We start from the raw sequence: 23,953 nt of genomic DNA on the forward strand, positions 1-23,953 counted from the left end.
GTGCCTTTAGGCTGGCACCCTATCAGTGAATCTAGCCTGCAGTGATTATTTTGGGAAGAATATATGAACAAAATAAAATGTATTAAAACTTCTCCTTGAAAATCTTCACATCCTTCAGCAGTATGAAGATAAGTGTGTCTTATCGTGGGGTGAGATCTCTGAGTTTATTAGAACCAGTTTTAAAAATATCCAATTTTTTAATACACTTTCCCATTTACCATGTCATGAGACAATCATGCAGTTAACTATACTCAATGTGCAAAAATATTTTATTCCTAGATAATATTGCCTTGTATGGTGAAAGAATAAATAATCATTCTCTATTTGCCTTCCCTGCACTCTTAAAATTTCTTAAAACTCTGTAATAACATGTGTTAGACATCACTCCTCATTCATCTTTTTGGCTAAATATAGGTACTCTAGACACTTCTCGTATACCTTCTGGTAGGCAGAATCTTCAGCCACTATGGATGTTCAGTGCTCAGATCTAACACAACACACACCTCAACAATGGTAAAATGGCTAATCCCATCGATTTCAGAGTGCAGCAGGTCACTCACATGCTTTTCCAGATAAGGGTTTTGGTCTCCATCTGTATCAAGTTAGCTACGTGTCATTATGGAAGACAGTTGGTTTGGATGATCTTTTCTCCATTGGCGTTAAACAAACTCTCTCACCTTTGACATTTTAGCTGTTGTTTCACAATTTTTGTTCGCACTGATGCAAAGCACTTGAATGTAACAACATTATTTCATCATTCTCACTCTCACTGTTTTGGTTCAGGTGACTCCTGCTGTCAGTTATTTATTCTGAAACCTATTGTGATCTAAATGCAGCATGCATAGATAAAATAAATACAAATAAAACAGAGGGAATATACTGTATACTCAAATCACGCAGTCCTTTGTGACCTGGAAAGCTGTTGTCTGATAGAGATGTCTGCTATCTCATAAGATTTCTTAGTACAGGGTAGGAAAAAAGGTAACAGTGCAGTACCTCAGAAGTGCAACACATTTTGTTCAAAACAGCAAAGGCTGCAGACGGGCTGGCTTTGACTGCATGAATTATATATGAAGCTCTCTCAGATTCTTGTTTGGTTTTTTTCCCCTACACAAGTATATCATAAATGACCATATAGGGTCATTTAAGTTATCCCTGGTTATTACAAAGCAATGTTTTCCGTATGAAAATTTCTCCCTGGAAAGCAAGAGGCTCTCTTTATAAAATGTTTGAGATCAAAAGCACATAACATTTAGGGAAACAAACATTCATTTCCATCACTGATATTAGTTGACGACCTGATTATATGTGCTATTTATATTAAAATATCATACATTAAATTAACATTTTCCCCACCTGAAATTGAGAACAGAGGGCAAAATTCTCCGAAGGAACCTTCTGTGTCACTGATTTAAGGCAATCTTTTCACTTAGGAAGCACCTTAAAATGAAAGACATTTCTGGCCTCTTCCATCCAGGTTTGAATTCTGTTTAAGAAAAGCCCTCATCTGGTGCCTAGAAATATTTTCTAATCTGTAGCATAAATATCTTCATAGCTAACATCTCCCATTTGTTTCACAGCAAAATTTCCCTTTAGCTTTACTATTTTTCCTTCTTCTTGTTTTTTTACCTTGATCTATTAAACTTACAGAAATTGAACACACATGAAATCTTCCTTAGACTGTATTTAGAGTTTTTCTAACTTTTTCTTCCCCCCCCCCCCCCCCCAATATATTCTAGCATTATTGGTGTCTCCAGCCATTCAAAGTTGCTGTGAGTGTTAATGCAATTCAGAGAGCAGATAAGATTTTGGAAAAACTACTGTCTTCACCTCTTACTGTTCATCATGTATATGTTTGCACATTGTTATTACAAAATCTACTTGATAAGATTCAGTGGGCAGCAGAATTATTGCAAAAGACTTTTTACTTGACAAGTCAATCTAAAAATTGAGGAAAAAGCTCCAAAAGAGTTAGTTATAAGGATGTTTGTAATTTTCCCAAGACAGTGAAACAGAAGTCAACATTCAGTTTTCAGGTATGAACATTTGAAAAGTTCATACATTTTAGAAAATTATACATGGAGTCTTGTAGGTTTGAAACCATCATAAAGACCAGAAGTGTTCAAACTATCAAGTATTTCAGAAATAAAATAGTAGCAATAAAATGCTTGTCTAGTTGCTGAAATAGTCTAACTTCGATATTGCAGCGTTTTTACGTATTTAGTTATATACAAACACCTTATCAAAAGAATAAAATCAGGTATGTTCAACATGCCTTAGCCATGTTTTTAGAAAGTTTTTTATTTTACAGATTGACAGAGGCAAGAATGTCTCTTAAACTTTTAACATATTTATCACTTTTCTGTGACAAAGTCTCTTCCTGTTGTCCATACTTCGTTAATATGATCTACTGTTCCTAGACTCTGTAGCTTCTTTGCCACCTCCTTCATGCTAATAACACTTATATGCTTTCTTCTTTTCCCATGAACTTTGTGAACTAATCTCTAAGTCCACTGACTTTACCATATTATAGTATTTTTAAGCCTGTCATCTATGCTGGTATCTTTGAAACCTCAATATGTATAAAAGCACAAGTTAAAGATCCACTGGAATAGTGGATCTGAAGTGAATCAACCATATGGAATCACAGATCTGTGAATTCAAACTACTGTGGTCGTTTTGTTTGAGTATTTAAAGTGTAGGATTTTGTGATGAGGGTAAAGATTCTTTTGGAAACGGATTAATATATGTTCATACACAGCACCCAGGAGAGTATGAATATGTGGAAGTTTTTGGGTGAATAAAGAGGGATAGGAAGCTCACGATGAGATATTCAGATCAAGGATAGCATTACCATAAAGAATATTGTGAAAGGTTGCAATGTACTCTTCAGCCTTGAAAAAATAGATATAGGACTACTTTCAAAGTTGTCAGTAAAAGTCAAATTTAGAACAAACTGGAAGGGCAGTGGGATTCTACTCTACCTGCTCTCACAACTGCATGGGTATTGAAACATTTTTTCTGTTGGCCTGGGCGCCCACACAAACCCATATGTTTTAAAAAGTTGATACCTTCTTTACATGAAGTTTAATATTGCTGCAGTGATCAAAAGGATAAATAAGAATAAATAGAATAAATAATATAATCTCAGCCTTTTTCTAAGCACGGCATTTCCTACTTGGAGGTAAATAAAATATTATTAAGAAGAGACTAGGAATTATATTGAAAGTAGCAGACAGGACTAAGTTTCTTTTTCATAGAAAACTTATACATTTCTGTGCCAGCACAGGTATTATGTATACCTTTCTGGATAATCAATGAACATTGGATAAGCATAATTGGAAAGACCTAAAAATTAAATGCAGGATCTGAACCCCTTTTTTATTTTGAAAACACAAGAGAAATTTCAACTTACATACTCATGCATATCAGGCTTACATTTATTCAGCTGAAGCAATCTGCACTTGCCTAGCCACAGATGGATATAAAGAAGATACTATTCATCTGAAACAATGATCCCTTTACTTATCATAGTTGTCATGTGATGTACATGCCCCATTTAAATTGAATGATCTTCACAGTGTTATAAAATATTCATTAAAAATTTTCAGGCAACTTGCTATTCAAAATGTTTCACAATATCTGCTGTAGATTAAAAGTTTTTGGCGTTTTTTTTAACCATTTTTTAACTGACTGCTTTTACATGTTTATGTATTTATTCAAATATCAGTTTTATACATTCATTCTGTTTTAATATCCTGGTTTAAAGCCACATTTTGGTAGAGTGTGTGTCATAAATTCGAGTTAAAGGTCCCTAATTTATAGATCTGTAAAAATTTGGAGCAGTATTATTTGAATTTCCAAAACAAAATGGTCGCAAAAATATCTGATGATGGTTTGGATTTGTTAGATGTGAGTGTTAATTTATATGTAAAAAAGGATAATGGATAAGGAAAAGAGGAGGGACCAAGGAGAATATTTTCATAAAGCATCATGGAATGCCCATACCATTTTTTTATTAGTTTTCAAAACTAATTCTATCTGGAAAATGAGTTTGGAGCTGATGTGAGTATCAGTGAAGAAGCCGGTGTATTCCAGCCAAGGCAGCGGTCCTGCTGGGGAGCCCAGCGTTGGTTATAAGCAGGTCCAATTCCTGAGGCTCCAGCTGTGGTTTCATGCCAGCGGTGACTGAGCCTTCTTTTTCTCTGGGAAGTGTTCCACCAGCTTCTGACCAGCATTCCAAACTAACTTCTGCATGTTCAGCAGCCAAGGCTGCGGAATGTCTTGGACACCACTGTTTTTGTACATCAGACGTGATGATTTGATACTTCCTTGTCCTCCATCCTCACGGAGTAAGGGGTTTGTTGTTCAAAGCCAAAAGCTAGTTGTTCCTTTCCCTATGGGGAAGTGGTCTGTTATGCCTACTCTGAAAATGCTTGCTGCACTAATATTCAGTAGGGTTTAACAGAAAATGATAATTCTTTTTTTAAGGGACACACAGAGGAAGATAGGTTACAATTCCCACCTCTTATACCCCAGTTTCCTTATTTTACATTTTAATTCAGTGATTAAAAAGACAGTGTGCCTCAATTCCTCCTGAGAAAACAAACCCATGTAACCTGTTTCTGGGAGAGACTGCTAGTCCCTACGCAGGAGGTGACGAGCGCCGAAGAGGCCGAAGAGGTTCCTTACCCTGGTGATTAGGAGGAGCCCTCGACAAAGGGCTCTCATGGAAGAAGTTGTGGGACAACATGTATGCAAAAAGGAAGCTTTTATTCACAATTTCCCTAGCCAGCTGACTGCAAGGTGTGTTCATTTCATTATGGAGAGCGCTTCTGTGAAGACCCTTCTCAAATTCCGTACCTCTCCAGATTCGTCTCATATACAGCCAAATCCGCTCATGCAGAGCTCCGGAATGAGACTAGGACCAGGCATGTACAATTCAGTATTGTTGCACTGGGCATTACAAGACATAAGTTCCTCCTCAGGTCTGCCTCTAGAGCCTTGTGTGCAGCCTCGGTTCCTGTGAAAGATTTGATGATGCATATTCACACAGAGTGGTCTGGGAGATAGAAATTTTACATGTCCCTGTGGCTAACATTTTGCACCTTACATCAGAAAATGAGTAGGATGCTTCCAAATTATTTCTGTCCTCATATTTAATGAGGATATAAACGATGTATTGATCTGGGGCTGTCTCAGGAGAGAAGAAAAATGTTTACCATGAGTCCTGGGTGTCCTCTGAGAATTTCCGTTTCAGTTGTAACAACAGATTTTGTGATGCAGGCATAGCTCCAAAAGGAAACAAAATGAGATCAGAATAGTTTGATTTAAAAAAAAAAAAAATCTTGGCAAGAAAGAGCAAGAGGTGGTGAAACGAATTCATTTGTGGTACAGGCCCTCAGAAAGCTCAAAATGTGTAGGCATAAACCATATGAACAGCATCTCTGCTAGCTGCCTCTGCTTCTCAGAGCAAACTAGGCAGATCACATTAGGCATCAATTTATTCTTTATAAACCACTAACAGTTATCAGATGGAGATGCCTAAAAATCTGTTGTGGTTAAAAAACCAGGTGTCCTGGAAATGAAAGTGTCCAAACATAAGCAGTACTCAAAAGTAATGCATCTGACAACAGATAATATAGAAGACACGAGTGTCACTGCACGTAGATTTATTCCCCTATAATATGTATAGCCTGAATGAGCCTTTTTTAAACTGTTACCCTCTTTGAGTTACTATGAATTTATAATGCGGCTTCTTAACATTTATATTTGTCTACACTAAAGAAGCAATAATTTATTAACATGGTAATAAATGTTTAATACTTCTTGTCTGTATCATTTTGTAAAACTATCTCTTTAGCCCTCTGATTCTTGAAAATATAAGGAGGACAAACACTAAACTAAAACAATGCTGTTGTAAGAATGGGTGTATTTATACGCAGAATTTTTAAAATGTCACATTTCTTGTTCATAACCTCTGCTTTTGAAGGTAGCTGAGATGTTCAAGACATAAGGCAGTATCTTATGTTTGGTTTAATGTGTTGTGACTCGTAGTTATCATTCAGTTGAGGTACTTTTTTTTAATGAAATGGCCGCATAGCAGCTATAGAGGAATTTTAATGCGAGCATTAAAAAAAACATGAAAAATTAGAATAATGAAATTGGCTTAAAAACCAAGTGATAGTTTAAAAAATCTGTTAGTTCTTTTTTTTTTTCTTCCTTCTGTTTAATTGGAATTCACCTATTTAACTTTTGAAGGTCTTTTCTTCACAGCTCTCAGTGTTAGGTAGATACCTTTCCTTTTCAAATGAGCCGAGATTAAAACTCCTGAGGAAAACCAACAAAGATAACATAACTTCACATGTTTTTCCAATAGCTGATGGTGTTACTGTGACCATTGAATACGCAAGCCTACTTTCGTGGTTATTCAAAGTCCATAAACTTTAGCTGGTATGTTGGGAACATGGTTGGACAGGATATGAATGCTTCTGGCTTTCTACATAAATTGGAATTTCACTTCCAGAGCGTCACCTGTTCCAAATGATGCAAAGCAATTTTCCTGAAGACTTGTGCAACTTTCCTAAAATTTCTGAAAGCAGGTAATATACAACCATAAAACAATCTGTTCAGAAGAAATTAAGCTCTAGGTGGTTAATAGGAGCATTTCTCTGCTGCAACATGTTTAATGAGTTAAGTATTCCTAAAATGCACCAGAAATCAAATCAGGTACTGCAGTTAGTGGCGTTTTGTAACATCGTGAAAACTTCTACGAATCAGCCCTGTAAATTTTATTTTGTTTCCTTCATGGCAATTTTCATCTGTAGACAATATCAGGTTAACAGTATTTACCAAGTGTTAAAAAGATGTAACATTTTAATACAGCATAAAATGATAAAATACAGTTTAAAAAATTGAAATGAAGACAAATAAAGAAGTTTAACTTGCATTTTTTCCCATTTATTAGTTCTTAGTTGTCACTGTAATGCCAGTGCATTCTTGCAGCTGTAGACATAAAACAGGCTTTTGACTCACTTCCTTAACTGATATTTGGATGACTGAATCCTCTGCTTGTTCTTTTCCCTGTTGTCATTTAAAGACAGTAATATCATTCTTTTTTCCTCCCTGTTTTTCTCCTCTCCAGCAATGACAATGCAGTTCATAAGCCATCGGTTCCCTGACTATCATGATCCAACTATAGGTGAGTAGAGATTATTCTCTTCTTCAGCCCTTTAATCTCTCTGCCTATTTGAGATTTCCATGCAGTGAGAAGCTGCTCCTAAATAGCACTTAGATAGGAGCAAGATTTATAAAATTTACATGAAACCTTAATTTTGTGATGACAATTAAATTGTGTCATAGTTATACCATAGTTACTCCTTCCTGAAACGCTTCGTACAAAATCTCTTTCAACAACAGACTTGTGATTTCACGCTCTATAACTATTAATATCTGTACGATTGTAATCACGGAATAAAACCCAAAGATGTTACAAGATAGAAAGCAGTCTTTCAAAATACTGAAATAATATAAAAACTCCAGTCTGGAGTGTGTTTTTAATTTATTTATTTTTTATTTTAGTAATCTTTGCCATTGTTAAACTCTTAGTTGACCTTCTCTAGAAAAATGAAGTGACTACTGAATTTAATATACTAGAGTTGTGCTCTGGGATCACAGACTCTGCTAACTCCATTGGGTTTACCTGCGTTATAAACTTAAGTAATGATAAACATTCCCATGTACCTGCAATACACTGAAATACACTTTATATGCTGACCATTGCATGACTGTATGGTTGGACTACAATGGGACAGTGTCAGCTGGAAGAGAAACCTGGGATGAATTCTGGTTGGCCGAATTTCTATTTCTAAAAGAGTTAATTCAAAAAGGATGTGGCAAAAATTGTGTCTCTAAAACATTTAAAATGTTTTTCCCCCTTCTAAGCTGTGTATGAATTTGGAAGATATTTACAGAGTATAAACCCAGGGAATTTAATGCCTTGAACAGCCCTGATTCCTGTTGTTGTGTTGGGTATCTTCTGTGCACATCATGCCAGACTCCTGGTGGACGTCAAGTTGAGCATGAGCCAGCAATGTGCCCTTGTGGCAAAGAAGGCTCATGGTATCCTGGGCTGCATTAGGAGGAGTGTTGGCAGCAGGTTGAGGGAGGTGATCCAGCACTCCATGTGAGGCCCCACATGGAATACCATGTCCAGTTCTGGGCTCCCCAGTACAGGAGAGCATTGGCATAGGTTGCCCAGAGAGATTGTGGAGTTTCCATCCTTGGAAATATTCAAAACTATAGACATAGTCCTGGGCAGCCTGCTATAGGTAGCCCTGCGTGAGCAGGGTTTTGGACCAGATGACCTCCAGAGGTCACTGACAACCTCAGCCATTCTGTGACTCTATGATGTCAAGAATGGTTGTCAAATGGTTCTTTTCTTGATGTTCAGCATCTTTTAGGCACTATTATAATTATTAATACAAATGAATGTAGTAAAAAAATTATATGACAACAAGGTAGATATCAGCAGTACTGAATGCTTATTCATTTAAGAGTGATTTTATTAGTTAGTTTTACTGATACTAAAAAATCCTTGCATTTATAGGGACTATCCAGGTGAAATATTTACTTATACCAAGGAGAAGATGGCAGAATCTGGGCCTGATAGGTGGGAGGTACTAAAAATATTAATGTTTACAAAGATTGCTTTGAAAAAAAGCTTTTTCCACCCCCCTCCCAGCCAAAATAATTTTTTGTTATCTTTGAAATTTTTTAATATTTCAAACTCAGGTTTAGCCTCTATGAAGTGACTGCATTGCTAAGTAGAGCAGCTAATGGTAGTATTTTTTTTAATTTGTTATTTCTATAGTATTCCACATTTCCTGGGTATTAACTACTGGTAAATTGTGGTATTTTAAAGACGGGAAAAAAAGGATGCATAAACTCTTCATGCAACTAGTAATTTTATAACCATTAAAAAATATTACAAAATAAAAATTAGATGTGTCAACTATAAAAAAGGTAAAATAGAATTGGTACAATTCATTTGTTGCACTTAGGAAAAAATAATCATTATATTTAATTGGAAATCAGGAGCATTAGTAGTTACTGACACCATTAAGTTATGTACATACACCCATCTTTATTATTAACTATCTACCTGCCATCTGTATTTGTCCATTTATTGTATCTTGTCATAATCTTAACTTACTGGTCTCTAGACACTGACACAATATGAATAATAGATAATCATAAAGGGAAGGAAAACTTACGATGCATTGTAAGTACATACTGCAGGAATGCCTAGAGGACCTAATCAGGATGAAGGTCTCCTTGAGTAAGAGACAGCTTCTACTCAGTAAAACCAACACTCTAAATAGGAGAAGAGAAGGGTGATAGAGAACAGAGAAATGAAATATTGACTTCAAACTCACATAGCTGGCTAGAGGCAGAACTGGAAGTACGACTCCGAGTTTTAGTTGTTCAGCACTTTTGTCTCTCAGAACATGCTGAAGACATCCTGAGAAAGGCTGATTTCTATTCATGCTCTAAAACATGTACCAAACAGCAGAGTATTATCTTGGGCTAAGTACGTATGTTTCCTTTTGGGTAACTTTGTGGTATGACCCTTCAAAATCGGACATAAAACCAAAAAAAAACCAAATAGAAGGAATCATTTGTTATCTGATCTGTAATAACAAATACGTTTAAAAATCTCAGTACACTGAAAAAGTTTATACTGTTGTGCTTGCTTTTACTACTTTTGAGCCCCTGGTCTCAAATTACAGAATTAATCTCATGGGTTTTTGTGCATCCACTGGTAGGCATATTTTAATTCCATCAGTCAAAAAAAATATTAGGTGATCCAGAACGAAAATATCCAAGGCCAAGATTATGCTGATGCCAGGAGTTGCTAGAGGAGAGGTTATTCCTTGAAGGTCGCGAGTAGCTAGACACAGATGTTTTGTGTCACGGGGAAGTTATCATATTGGGGCAGAACAGTGATCTGTCTAGTCAGAGTTTTGTTTCTCACAGTAACCCAGCAGCAGATGATAAGGAAAGAAAAAAAAAACCAAACAGGCCACATATGAAATCTACTTTCACTCTGGCAGAGTGGCAAAGCAGAAAATTGAACATACCTTTTCAGCTGTGTCTGAGATCACTCATCTCTCTGGATATCAATATATTGCCTTTCTTTTGTGTCATACATTTTAGGCTACTTTCATTCCTCAGCAATTTATAACTTGTTTATGGAGCTCATGAGCTGTCCTGAACTTCTCTGGGCATATTGACCTCAGATTTTAGTGTACTTCTTTGGAAATAAGATATTCTGCCTACCTGTGGTTTTATTTGTGTTTGAGAAGACAAATTTATTTAAAGGAACAACAATTTCCATAGGTGTCACTGAGAGGGTGATATTCTCTGGAAGTAACAAAAAAGTTCTATGATGTGTTTGAATGATAATCCATGGATTTTCAGTATTAACCAACCTGCTGAGTCCACTATTCTCCAGTTGAGCTTTAAGATAAGGCCTATTGTTTCTTTTGCTTTACATGGACATAAGACTCTAATAAACACCTACATATTTTACCTAATTTTCATGCACTAGCAACTCCATTCTCTATGTTTTCTATGGTGTGAAATTGTGGCAGTAGTGACCATGATACTTGACTGCGCAAATTTAGCCACGATTTAAGGAGGTAGTGCTAACAGAACTGATACTGTATTTCCTTGCGTTTGGTGGGGCTTTTTCTAAGGGCTGTCCTAATAGAAATCGAGGGGTGAGGGACTGTAGAATGCAGGGGCCTTTGTAAATAACCTAATTGTCTTTTAAATCCCAGAAGTCTATCATTTGCAGTTTTACGGGAGACTTCAATGATCCCTGAGGCTACTTAAACGTTTGCAATAACTTTGTCCATTTTAACTTTTCATTGTCCACCTTGAGCGTTGACATGGGAGTGGAATAATAATCTCAGCTATTTTTCATTTCTGTAGAAACTTGTGAAATATATTTGCAACTAGGTAAAGAGGACAGGAGACAATAAAGCATTCCAAAAACACATGAGCATAGGACTGATATAATCTGGTTGATATTCTAGTTTAAAAGCAGAACCAAACCACATTCAGTCCATGCAAAAGATCCACAAAACCATCTTGTATGATCAGTTAGGAACACATAAAAAACCTGAAACAAGAAATCTACAACAGTTTTTTCTTTGATTTAAAAATAAATGTCTGCCAACAGGTTTTCATATTTTACTTCATGAAAACCTAAATCTTTTCAATTCTAAGAAATGTTCTGAAGTTTGATCCTTTTGGTATAAAAACACATTTTATGTCCTGACTTATTCCATGCTCCGTAGAAGCATACCCATGGGCAATTGACTTCTGAAGATTTTTAGGAGTTTTTTTTTTCTCCCTTTTGTTTTTATTTTATACTTCTTCTATAAACTGAGAAGACAGTGAGAAAGTCTAAAGATGAGAAGATATTTCTCTTTTGTATAGTCCAACATGAGGCTATGGTGAAAATTGTGTACTGTTACTGACCAGAGAATACAGAGGAGTCTTTCACTTTAATATGCTGACAAATGTTCTTCCCTTTCCCACTTCCGCTTCCCTCCAAAAACAGTTAGGAATTTATCCTAAACATTGTCGAGTAATAATCATGTAGCATTAAAAATCCAGAGGCATTACTTTTCCCTTTTTTTGTGATAGTCCCTAGGAACATATTTTTTCCCTATCATTCCTTTTCATTGTGGTTTAAGTTTATGTTACTAATGCATTACAGTTTTCTCTTTCTACAGTGACTCATATCTCTAGCAATAGAGTAGAAATATACAATTCAAATATAATGATGCTTTGTACTTAGAAGTTTTTTTGTAATCCACTGACATTTTTTAAATATTACGGGGGATCTTGTTGATCATAGAAAGCTGCTGCTACTGTGAGATGATGCAGAATTTTTGTTAAAAGGATATTTCAGTTGCTACGTTATGTGTGCTCATAGATTTGTATGCCAAAGAGCAATGCAAATAGATTTATAATTATTTACATGTTCTCCCTTTTGTATATATCATTTATAGAAGGAGTACCTATACTTTTGAAGCATTTGCTGTGACGGATAGTCCAACATCTTTTTAAGTCCAATACTTTTTTAAAGACTAGTATGGAATTATTTGAGGGAAGAGGCTACTTTTTATTCTGTTTTGTTTTAGTAAGTAAGTGTGTGCTGCAATCTTGTTGCAACAGGAATTTATTCAGAGAAGTCCTCTGTACAGTGTGGATCAGATAAAAAATCGCAATAAATGGTCTCTTCTGATATATGAAACTGTCATTTATTTTATTTGGTTGTCTCAGGCTGGAAAATCTGATACGATTATGAGAAACTCGGACTGCAGATATTATACACAGATATAAATACATGTACATACACATAAATATACAAATAGATGTGTCAGTATTTGTTTAAAATATAGAGTAAGTATTGATTAAAAAGTTAAATGCTACCTGAAGTGGTAATTTTAATGCCGTGACTTTGAGTTTAATGCCACTTCAAAATAAAGCGGGAATAATGACTGTATTTTAGACTTGCTACAAACATTACAATTCAGAATTTTGAGACAGAAACATTATTTTTGTGAGTAAATGGGGAGGGGAAGGAGGAAATTCTTTTATTATTAGGCTGTATGTGGGCAAAATTTCAGATGTTAGCACTTCATAACAATGAAATTATTTCAGCACACATTTAATATTTAACTTTAGTCAACAATAGAAACAATTTCCAAGGGTAGCAGATATGATAATTTTCTGGAACTAATGGATAAGAGCGATTTACACTCTGTACAGTCTTTGGCAATATCACAGAAAGTGAATACAAGTAGAATGGCAGGAAAGGAAGCATGACATAGTGTAGCAAACTGGACAGCCTCCAAGATGCTCATTAGCCATGTGACTAATCTTAAAATGAATACATAATGCAAACGAGATGCAAAAGCAGCTTCCTGTTTTGGTGAGATATCACCGCATGAGATTGTGTCAAATGAGCGGCTGAGGGCATTAGGGCTGTGTCAATGTCACACTTTAATTGAAATGGGTGTGGGATGGGAGGCACTTTAGCATTAAGCACATGAATTTCCATGAGGTTTCCTAACAAAGTAATGCATTCATCAAATAAAACACTTTTAAAATCATCTTTAATAGAATGGTGGAAATTTGTGGATGAATTTGAGAAAAAGTACAAAATGTGACTGAAAATATTCTAAGGTTATATAATATGTACCAAAAAATTCTGTGTGATAAAGGTATCTGTTTTCAAGGTACAAAAATGAAAAAGCAATGGAAATATGAACTTATTAGTAAAGACAGAGTGAAAGAAGATAAAGATGGGACACATCTACTAGGTCAGGAGACAGACATCATAGAATCATAGAATAGTTTGGGTTGGAAGCGACCTTTAAAGGTCATCCAGTCCAACCCCACTGCAATCAGCAGGGACATCTGCAACTAGACCAGGTTGCTCAGAGCCTCGTTCAACCTGACCTGGAATGTTTCCAGGGATGGGGCATCTACCACCTCGCTGGACAACCTGTGCCAGGGTTTCACCACCTTCACTGTGAAAAATTGCTTCCTTAGATCTAGTCTAATCTACCCTCTTTTAGTTTAAAACCATTACCCCTTGTCCTGTTGCAACAGACCCTGCTAAAAAGTCTGTCCCCATCTTTGTTACAAGCCTCCTTTCAGTCCTGGCTGGCTACAGTAAGACCTCCTTGAAGGCTGAACCCCCCCCAGCTCTCCCAGCCTGTCCTCCCAGCAGAGGGGTTCCAGCCCTTGGAGCATTGCTGTGGCCTCCTCTGGCCCCACTCCAGCAGGTCCAGTGCCGAGGGCTCCAGAGCTGGATGCATGACTCCAGGTGGGGTCTCCCCAGAGCAGAGCAGAGGGGCAGAATCCCCTCTCTCACCCTGCTGGCCACGCTGCTTTGCGGGCAGCCCAGGACACGGTTGGCCTTCTGGGCTGGGAGCGCACATTGCCATCTTGTGTCCAGCTTTTCATCCCCCAGGACCCCCAAGTCCTTCTTGGCAGGGCAGCTCCTGATCCTTTCATCCCCCAGCCTGTGCTGATACTGAGTGGTGCCCCGACCCAGGGGCAGGACCCTGCACTTGGCCTAGTTGAACCTCATGAGATTCACATAGGCCCATTCCTTGAGCTTGTCCAGGTCCCTCTGGATGTCATCCTGTCCCTCAGGCATGTCAACTGCACCACTCAGCTTGCCACAAAAGCACTATTCAAATTTATTTTTAGGTACAAAAGTTTTCTAGGTCATTTCTACTATTATCTAAGACAAGTAAATGTGTATACTTCATCCCTAATTTCATTCTCATTCTCATTTTTCCATAGAAGGTAGAATATTTGGATCCGACTGAACAAGCCACAACTGGATTTGAGCTACAAAATGATTTTTTTTTACATTAATATGATTGATAGCTAAATAGTCACCACTGCCTTCAGTCATCGTTCTTCATATATTTAGTAGCCTTATCCAAGACTGGATAAACAACTCATATAAAATGATCTGGAACCGGTACAATTTGTCTCCAAAGACTGTCTCCAAGGGTATTCAGACTGATTGTGTAGACATGGCTAAATTGCTTATGTTTGTTTTCCATATTCATCATCATTTAAAATGAGAAATGGAGAATATATAAGAACACTGGTTTATGCATTTGAACTATAATCTTGAACCTGTGTTTTATTATTAGTTTTCATTTTTCTGTCTGTTGGTATTATCCACATCATACGTCACACAGAGAGGTTAATACTCACTTTTGGTATAAAGCGTTTTGACTTATGTACACGAAGAAGAGCAAACAGAGATTATGCCTACTATGTTAGGACTAAGCCTTACATTCAGACACCTAAATTAAAATGTCTACACATGAGCTGTGTATCTAGGTTCTGGATTTGTGGGATTCAGGGAGATTTAGGAGTTGAGATCTAGGTCTTTGCTCACTTCTCTTATCACAGGCTTTGAGAGATGTCTTACAGTATCCTGTTTGGGTTCAGGTTCCCGATCCAGAATGCTGTGGAATGTCCCACAGGTCTTGTGTTGTCACCATCTGGCTCCCTGTGGATGTGACACAGAATCTGTGGGGCACCAGAGACCTTCTAATCGAGTAAAGGAAAGCCAGACAAGATTCCGGAGGGCCTATCAAATAGCACGAGTCGTGTGTGGGCAACTGAATAGAGTCTATACTTCCATTAAGTATAAGGGGATTTTTGATACCTACCTTGCATGTAGACACATGTTTTGTAGCTGTCTAAATATAGGTGCCTGGATCCGAATCGCAGTGCCTTCCTTGAGAGCTTGTCAGAACAAGGGCCTTCACAGATCATGATGATACCTCTCAGAGTGTCTGGACGTCCTGCAGTGAAGGGAGGGAAATGCAGAGTGGGACTTGCCATGCAGAATCCTTGTTAAAGTGGCAAAAGAAAGGAGAACATTGGCATGCATGAGAAGTTGCCAAAAGTTTCTCCTGTGTCCGACACAGCCAGTGCCAGGGGCTCCAAGATGGACCCACCGCTGGCCAAGGCCGAGCCCGTCAACAACAGCCATAGCACCTCTGTGATAAAATATTTAAGAAGGGGAAAAAAAAACGGCACACAGCGTTTGCAACTGGAGAGAAGAGTGAGAATGTGAAACAGCCCCGCAGCCCCCAGCCCAGAGCAGGAGGGGCAGGAGGGGCTCCAGGCGCCAGAGCAGAGGGTCCCCGGCAGCCCCTGGGGAAGCCCACAGGGAGGCCAGCTGTGCCCCTGCGGCCATGGAGCTCCATGGGGGAGCAGATCTGCACCCGCACCCGGGGAGGGCCCCACGCCGGAGCAGGGGGATGCCCGAAGGAGGCCGTGACCCCGTGGGCAGCCCGCGCTGGGGCCGGCTCCTGGCAGGGCCTGTGGCCCCGTGGGGAGCGAGAGGAGCCCCGGCTGGAGCAGGTTTGCCGGCAGGACCTGGGACCCCGCGGGGGCCAGTCTGGAGCAGCCTGTTCCTGAAGGACGGCACCCGTGGGGGGACCCAGGCTGGAGCAGCCTGTTCCTGAAGGACGGCACCCGTGGGGGGACCCAGGCTGGAGCAACCTGTTCCTGAAGGACGGCACCCGTGGGGGACCCAGGCTGGAGCAGCTCGTGAAGAACTGCAGCCCGTGGGAAGGACTCACGCTGGAGAAGTCCGTGGAGGACGGTCTCCCGTGGGAGGGACCCCAGGCTGGAGCAGGGCAGAGGGTGAGGAGTCCTCCCCCTGAGGAGGAAGGAGCGGCAGAGACAGCGTGTGATGAACTGACCACAACCCCCATTTCCCATCCCCCTGCGCTGCTCGGGGAGAGGAGGGATTGAATTTGGGAGTGAAGTTGAGCCCAGGAAGAAGGGAGGGATGGGGGGAAGCTGTTTTAAGGTTCGTTTTTATTTCTCATTATCTTGCACTGATTTTGATTGGCGATAAATTAAAATTATTTCCCCAAGTTGAGTTTGTTTTACCCATGGGGGTAATTGCTGGGTGATCTCTCCCTGTCCTTATCTTGACCCAGGAACTTCTCGTTATATTCTCTCTCCCATGCCCAGCTGAGGAGGGCAGTGACAGAGTGGTTTTAGTGGGTTACTGGCTTTAGTGGCATCTAGCCACGGTCAACCCACCGCAGAATTTCAGTATTTTCCTCATTAATGAATCAGTCTGGCCCCATTCTAAATATGCTGTGCTACTCAAATACATGATCTTTAGCTCTGATGTTAAACTTTGTTTCTTGGGACTTTGCTTTGATAAGCCAAATATTCAGTCCTAAAAGGGTTGCAGACTTCATGTAAGAAATAACTAAAGCAACCAGTTACATTTCCCTGTCTATACTCAAGATGAGTCACACCTAAACCCCTGAAAACACACTTAGTGTCTGCTATTGTTTTGTCACATTCGTATTTTCTTACAAATGCAATTCATCGTACAATTGTTTGAGGGCTGTTTACATCAGGTGACAGCTCACTGTAACTTAGCATTTTCAGAGATTCGGGAAATAGTGTTTAATCTAGTAATTTTCCTTTGTTAATATCTCTGATACAAACAATAGCAGACCAGCAAATGCACTCTATGTCTTTCTAGGGAGTAGGTGGCCCGGAGAGCTGTTCCTGCAGTTGTCCTTTTCTCCCTATCATTTCACAGAACATCTGCTTGAAGGTTGGAGGGTAATCAGAATACCTTCATGAGCATCTAGGCTTGCAGTTTAGTCTTGGAAATGCAGTTGTCTATCTGTGTCCATCACTCACGCCCTTAGAAAATGTGACACAGCAGCTCTGCTAGAGGATTCACTTCAGCCACAGTGGTACCAGAGAGCAGCTCCAGTGAGGTCTCAGGGAAGGAAATAGCGTACAGAGGAGACCCAGTGTGGAGCTATCCAATTTCTTTACCCTAAATCACAAACAAAGAATGATGCATGAACTATCACCTGCTAGGAGCAGACTTTGGAGGCTCTGCAATAGATTGTACTTTCGTGAGGTGGGATGAGCCAAATATAACAACTCATTTGTGTGGTAAAGGAGAAAGTCCTGCTCTTCATCTCTGCCCTTCTCCCAGCCTTATGGGCTTTTTGGCATTCATCAGACAATTGTGTAAGCTGATTCAACAGTAGTCCAGAAGAAAATTAAGCCGCCTCAACACAGAATAGTTGCCTACCAGGTTAGTGAGTTTAATCACTTTAGTGAAAACAATTCAACAAGCTCAAAATGTGGCAAAAAGAATAGTATAGAACCACCTATGGCAAAATGCGAGTATAAGCGGGGATGAAAGAGGAGAAAAGAGACTCTTTTAGAATAGAATCTAATAGAATCATAGAATCATTAAGGTTGGAAAGGACATCTAAGATCATCAAGTCCAACTATCAAATTTATTTCTTGGACAGGCAAGATGCAAAGTCACTCTAAGAGACCAGCCCGTAAGCCAAAATTCCTTTCTAAGTTGTTCTCTCTTCTCAAAGACAATAGGGATAATTACCTGTGCCAAAAATGTAGATGGATTAAAAGAACATTTAGGTAAACTACTGGAGGGAAAAAAATCCATCAAGGGCTGTTAAAAAACAAGATTCTATTTCTGGCTTAGAATGTCTCTTGATGTGCAAATAACTGGAAGCTGAGAGAATATGTTAAGCAAAAATCATTGTGGGATTCCCTGAGCTACCCTCTCCAAAAGAGGAAAGTGGATCAGACAGACTGTTAATCTTCTATGTCTCTACTTTTTATATTCTCATTTGGAGAATTTACCTAATCTGAATGACTTTGATAGTCTGGCCAGTGGTCTGACTTCCCTTTCTCCTTTGTTTCAGAAAGCAAGCAAACAGATTAACAACTCCATTTCTCACTCATCTCTGCCCAACATGTGCCTGCCATGGCTGGAACAGGAGAGAAAAGTGTTTGTCCTGTGTCTTGCCATGCAAGACCTATGCTCCATGTTCACATGCAAAAAAGCACCAAAAGCCCTTAACTGTTAATGGTTAATTCTTATTATTTTCTATCCTTTGTTAACTCTCTGTGTGTCACAAGTAAGGTATATTCCTGCCTTGGCCCTCTTGTCTTCTGCACTGAATAAAGTGTCAATGGAGGATCGAAGCATGGTATATAACCCTTCTATTCCTCCTAGAAACCTCTAAGTTTAATTGCATATCTGCTAAACATACAGAGAAGATAAATAACCAAAACCTGTATAGAAGTGTGACCTTGTGGTTGCTATTCTTAAGCACTGATGAGCCAGATTAAAATTAAGGAAGGAAAAAAAAGCCTTTTCTCATAACTGTGACAAAATCAAAACATTTCTGTGGTATATTTTTAAATAATAGTAATATTAGTCATAATTATAATAATGAAACAATTTTATTATAATTATTTCATAATGAAAACTACCATATTCAGAATCTATAAAGAGTCAGCCAAGAATAGAAACCACTCTTAAAATATTTTTGTCTGTTCTACACAAAATACGCTTTTTTTTTTCTTTTCGTATCAGCTTCATACAGGCAGAAGACCTCTTACCTTCAGCAACTGGTGTTTTTGATTCAACTCCATCCAACAATCCTCACCTCCCCCTGCTTTGAGGCACCAGGTCTCTAACTGATCCATCCAATAAACTGAAGTCACAAACGGGGTTGAAGAGTGTTTCTTCTTATCACAGAAGAGCTTATTCTCAGAGCTGAGCTCTTCAGGCCTCCCTTCAGGTCTACAGTGATACTCCAAACACTGACCTATCAGAAAATTGGGACAACAGCTCCTTAGGTTCTTAGCTACTGTAGGGTTTTTAGTAGCATTTTGTACACACTTCCAGTGGATTGAGCCACTCTAATAATCTGGGGAATTCAGTTCCTAGTCTATAAATCCTGACTGGGTCTAAGTGTGAGCAAAATTTCCACCTGGCTGGTGACGTTAAGGCAAGAGAGTTTATATGTTTATCCAGAACTATGAACAACAGTGAAGTCACACGTGGGTTGTGGTTTCTAACTGTAAGTGTACTGAGGTTCTAGAGCATGATTCATCTCACCCTAACATCTGCATCTCAAGTTAGTCAGATGAATAATGCTCTCAGATGTTAAATACTATAAAGAAAGGCTAGGTTCTTAGGGCTAAAGCAGGGTGGAATGTCTCGTGGAATGTGGCAGCTGAGGAGATTCAAAGGTCCTGGGAATTAGATGACTGAAGTTGGAGTGAACACCTAAGTCATTCTGTGGCTTTAGCCTAGTAGCTCTGTTATAGGTATCACAACCCACACAGAGTGATGATAATTATGATTGGGATCATGAACTTAGAAGGAGCTGAAGTGAGACTTGCAACCCGTAAACAGGGTCCCCAGTGGAAAACTTGCTGACCTATTCCCTGTGTATCTTGTTTTATAAAAATATTCCTTAAATGATATTTTAAATTGGAAGAGACGCTCATGCTATAGTTTCCTAGAGATGGATGATTTACCACACTCAGTTCAAAATCCTTCATCACAGCATAAATGTCTCCATTAACCTTTCTTTCATGGAAGCCGGCAGCCATCTACACCTTACTAAATCCAAGGCACCATCCATGCTAATAGCCACGCAGGTGTAGTCAACTTGTTAATTACTCCCCCGAAATGACAAGAAGTGAATTCGTAGCTGTCAGATCCTCCCACTCAGTAGCACAATCCCGGACTTGAAAGAGTAGTGAAATTGCTACCTGCTATTCTTGTTCCCCAAGATAAGGGTACTTGGACTCCTATTAATTATCGTGTTTTGATTAAACAGGAGTACTTTGTTCACTTTATTCATGTACATCTTTGAAGTAAATGACATTTTTCTGGAAGCAGAGAAAGTAATGATATGCATTTATTAAATATTAGTAGCATTATCTATATTGCAAGTGGTTTCTATCAGAAAAGGAAGTGCTGCAGCAGAGGTTTGCCCAAGTTATCTTTAGCCCTGATTTGCAAAAATGCTAACATTTGTAAGAAATCGTATTTTCTCTTCGAGAGCTGATTCTGAGAAAAATATTTGTCACTTGAATAGTCTTATTCACAAGGGTGGGACACTTTATAAGCAAAATTCAGCCTGTTTGAAGGGCTGTAGTACAAGGTCTGAAGAAGAGCCGAGTGAGTTTTCTGGGCAGCAAGTCATACACTTTATAATAGTTTATGTAAATTTAGGCACACTTGTGCATGCTTGCAGATTGAAATCATAAATGGTGGTTTTGTTGATAACAACATGTGCATCATGAACGATAGCTATTCCGATAGACTTTGTCAGTCTTCTATTGAAATCTCTGCTGCATCCCAGCCTCTCTCCAGAATCCCATCGTTTCTAGGAGATGACTAATCTACATCCAGGGGAATCCTACATTTCACAGTATGTCTTAAGGTAAGAATGTAACCAGCTTCTCCACCATATGTCTGTGGGAAAGAAGAAAGAGGTGCATCTAGTGTTTTCTAGACTTCATCTTGGTTGTATGGGCTGTACTTAGAACTTGATCAGAACTCTCCACCATTCTGTTTTTCATGGGCTCTTGTGAATATGCATTTTGCTTTTATTAATAATTGCATTTTAAGGGGGAAAACGCATATTTGCGTTGCAACAAAATGTTGCAAAGAGGAAAAAAATTAATATCTAGTGTAATAGTACAAAAATAGCATCTGTTTCTATGGCAGGATACATTTGTATTGGAAGTTTTTGCGTTCAGTTTCAGTCTGCTCCTGGCCCTGAATTTTTTCAAGACTAGGTAAGTAGTTTTACACATCGCCGATGCTCCATATAGGGATTAATTTATGATACTCTCCCCTTGCACATTCAGATACTCACAGTCTTAATGTCTCTCTGAGTTTGTATACGTCGGTTCACACATAGCAATGCATAAGCCACATATACAGCTGTATACGCCTAATCTCCCTATGATGAAGCACCTCACGGGAAGGGGTAAGTACGTGTACCTGGTGCAGGAGGATCTGTTGACTTGTTGCATCAGAATATTGTGTCCGAACTGAAGTACAAGAACTACGATGCACCCGAGCATTCCCTGTACGCAGGGCAAGCAGCGGTGACCAAGGTGTCTCGAAGCCACCGAGGCGAAGGGCTCCGCAGCGGGGGGTCGCGCCGGGGGCCCCTTCCTACAGCGGCCGAACGGCGCGGGCCAAAGCGCGGGCAGAGGGAGGCGGCCCCGGCCCCCCCCGCCCCCAGCCGGCGGCGCGAGCTCCTGGCGCGCGGCAGCGCTGGCTCCGCGCGGGCGGGGACGGCAGCGGCGGCGGCCAAAGCCCCGCACGTGCCAGAGCAGCCCCCGGCGGCGCGAGCGACCCGCCGCGCGGCGAACGGGGCGGGCGCACGGGGCGTGGCGCGGCAGCAGCGCGTGGCGCGGCGGTTGGCGCTGTTGGCGCAGGGCAGGCGCGCGGGCGGGGCGCAGCCCCCCCCCCCCGCACTAGACGCTCTCTGGAGGAGCGGCCGCCGCCCCCCGGCACAGGCCCCCGCCGCGGTCCCTGCTCGGTCGAAAGCCGTGGCCGGAGGGAACGTGGCGGCCCAGACCGAGGTCCCCCACACCCGCGCCTGTCCCGGTGTCCAGCTGCAGGCAGGGCCTGAGCCCGTCACTCGTGCCGGAGGCAGCGGAGACAACGCCCGTGTGCGGTGCGGCCGGGTGAGCGACCTGCTCGGCCTGGGGCGGAGCTGGCAGAGGCCGTGGAGAGACTGAGGAGCATCAGGGAGTGCGAGAGGGAGATGAATCGGTGGAGCCACACCCGGCCGTCCCTGGGGCAGAGGCAGCCGGTGGAGGCTCCACAAGCAGCGTGGGATCCCCTGTCCTCTTGCTGCCAGGCAGAAGGAGAGGGCCAAAGAAACGAGGGGGAATGGAAACCAGTCCCTGCTCGGGGCGGCAGGCGAATCCCCTCCTGGCCTCCCTCACCATCCCAGCTGCCCTTACACAACAGGTATGGGGCTCTGGGACTTGAGGGCCAGGAACATGAGGACCCTGACGAAGGTCCATCCAAGGGGGTGCCTAGGGTGAGTCAGTCAGCCCCACGCATCAAGATGCCATCTGTTAAGAGAAAAAGGAGCGTAATTGTTGTAGGTTACCCCCTTCTGAGGGGAACACAGGGCCCCATATGCTGACTGGACCCAACCCACAGGGAAGTCGGCTGCCTCCCTGGGGCCCGGGTGAGAGATGTCACCAGGAAACTCCCTGGTCTGGTTCGGCCCACTGATTCCTACCCGCTGTTGGTCATGCAGGTTGGCAATGACAAGGTTGCACTAAGAAGTCTAAAAGTGATTAAAAGGGACTTCAGAGTGCTGAGGTCACTGGTCAGTGGAGCGGGAGCACAGGTAGTGTTTTTCATCAGTCCCTTCAGTGGCAGGGGGAACACTGAAAGGAATAGGAAAACACACCTTGTTAACACATGGCTCAGAGGCTGGTGCCGTTGGCAGAATTTTGGGTTTTTTGACCATGGGGCAGTTTACACGGCACCAGGCCTGCTGGCAGCAGATGGAGTGCAACTGTCTCCAAGGGGGAAAAGGATTCTTGCTTACAAGTTGGCAGGCCTCATCGAGAGGGCTTTAAATTCTACATTCGAAGGGGGAAGGCGATAAAACCAGGCTCACTAGAGATGAGCCTAGGGGTGTCATGCCAATGTTGGGGGTGAAATTGATAGCCCAGCTCAAGTGCATCTACACCAATGCACGCAGCATGGACACGAAACAGGAGGAGCTAGAAGCTATTGTGCAGCGGAACAGCTATGACTTGCCATCACAGAAACACGGTGCGATGACTCACATGACTGGAGTGCTGCAATGGATGGCTATAAGCTCTTCAGAAGGGTTAGGCATGGGAGGAGAGGCAGTGGGGTGACTCTGTATGTTAGGGAATGTTTTGATTGTATAGAAATCAATGATTGTGATGACCAAGTTGAGTGCTTATGGGTAAGGATGAGAGGGAAGGCAAACAAGGCAGATATCCTGCTGGGTGTCTGTTATAGAACACCCAACCAGGACAAAAAGGTGGACGAGGCATTCTACAAGCAACTGGCAGAAGTCTCACAATCGCTAACCCTTGCTCTCTTGGGGGACTTCAACTTACCAGACATCTGCTGGAAGTATAACACAGCAGAGAAGGAACAGTCTAGGAGGTTCCTGGAGTGTGTGGAGGATAACTTCTTGACACAGCTGGTGAGTGAGCCCACCAGCGGAGGTGACCCGCTTGACCTGCTGTTTACGAACAGAGAAGGACTGGTGGGAGATGTGGTGGTCGGAGGCCGTCTTGGGCTTAGCGACCATGATGTGATAGAATTCTCAATTCTTGGTGAAGTAAGGAGGGGGGTCAGCAAAACCACTACCATGTACTTCTGGAGGGCAGACTTTGGCCTGTTGAGGTCACTGGTTGAGAGAGTCCCTTGGGAGACAGCCCTGAAGGGCAAAAGGGTCCAGGAAGGGTGGGCATTCTT

At 41.0% G+C, this 23,953-nt stretch overlaps 1 protein-coding gene across 1 annotated transcript in view; it reads left to right on the top strand.

The window, feature by feature from the left end:
• Positions 1-23,953, top strand: part of LOC309415038 (GTP-binding protein Rit2) — a gene marked incomplete at both ends in the record, with an annotated part of 193,935 nt that overhangs the window by 44,517 nt on the left and 125,465 nt on the right. Inside the window, one exon of the mRNA XM_082012429.1 lies at positions 7,145-7,201. Coding sequence (XP_081868555.1) covers positions 7,145-7,201 — 57 coding nt within the window. The remainder of the gene's footprint in view (positions 1-7,144; positions 7,202-23,953) is intronic.

This window comes from Phaethon aethereus, assembly GCF_964289735.1.
Source record: "Phaethon aethereus genome assembly, chromosome: W".
Classification (NCBI taxonomy): Eukaryota; Metazoa; Chordata; class Aves; order Phaethontiformes; family Phaethontidae; genus Phaethon; species Phaethon aethereus.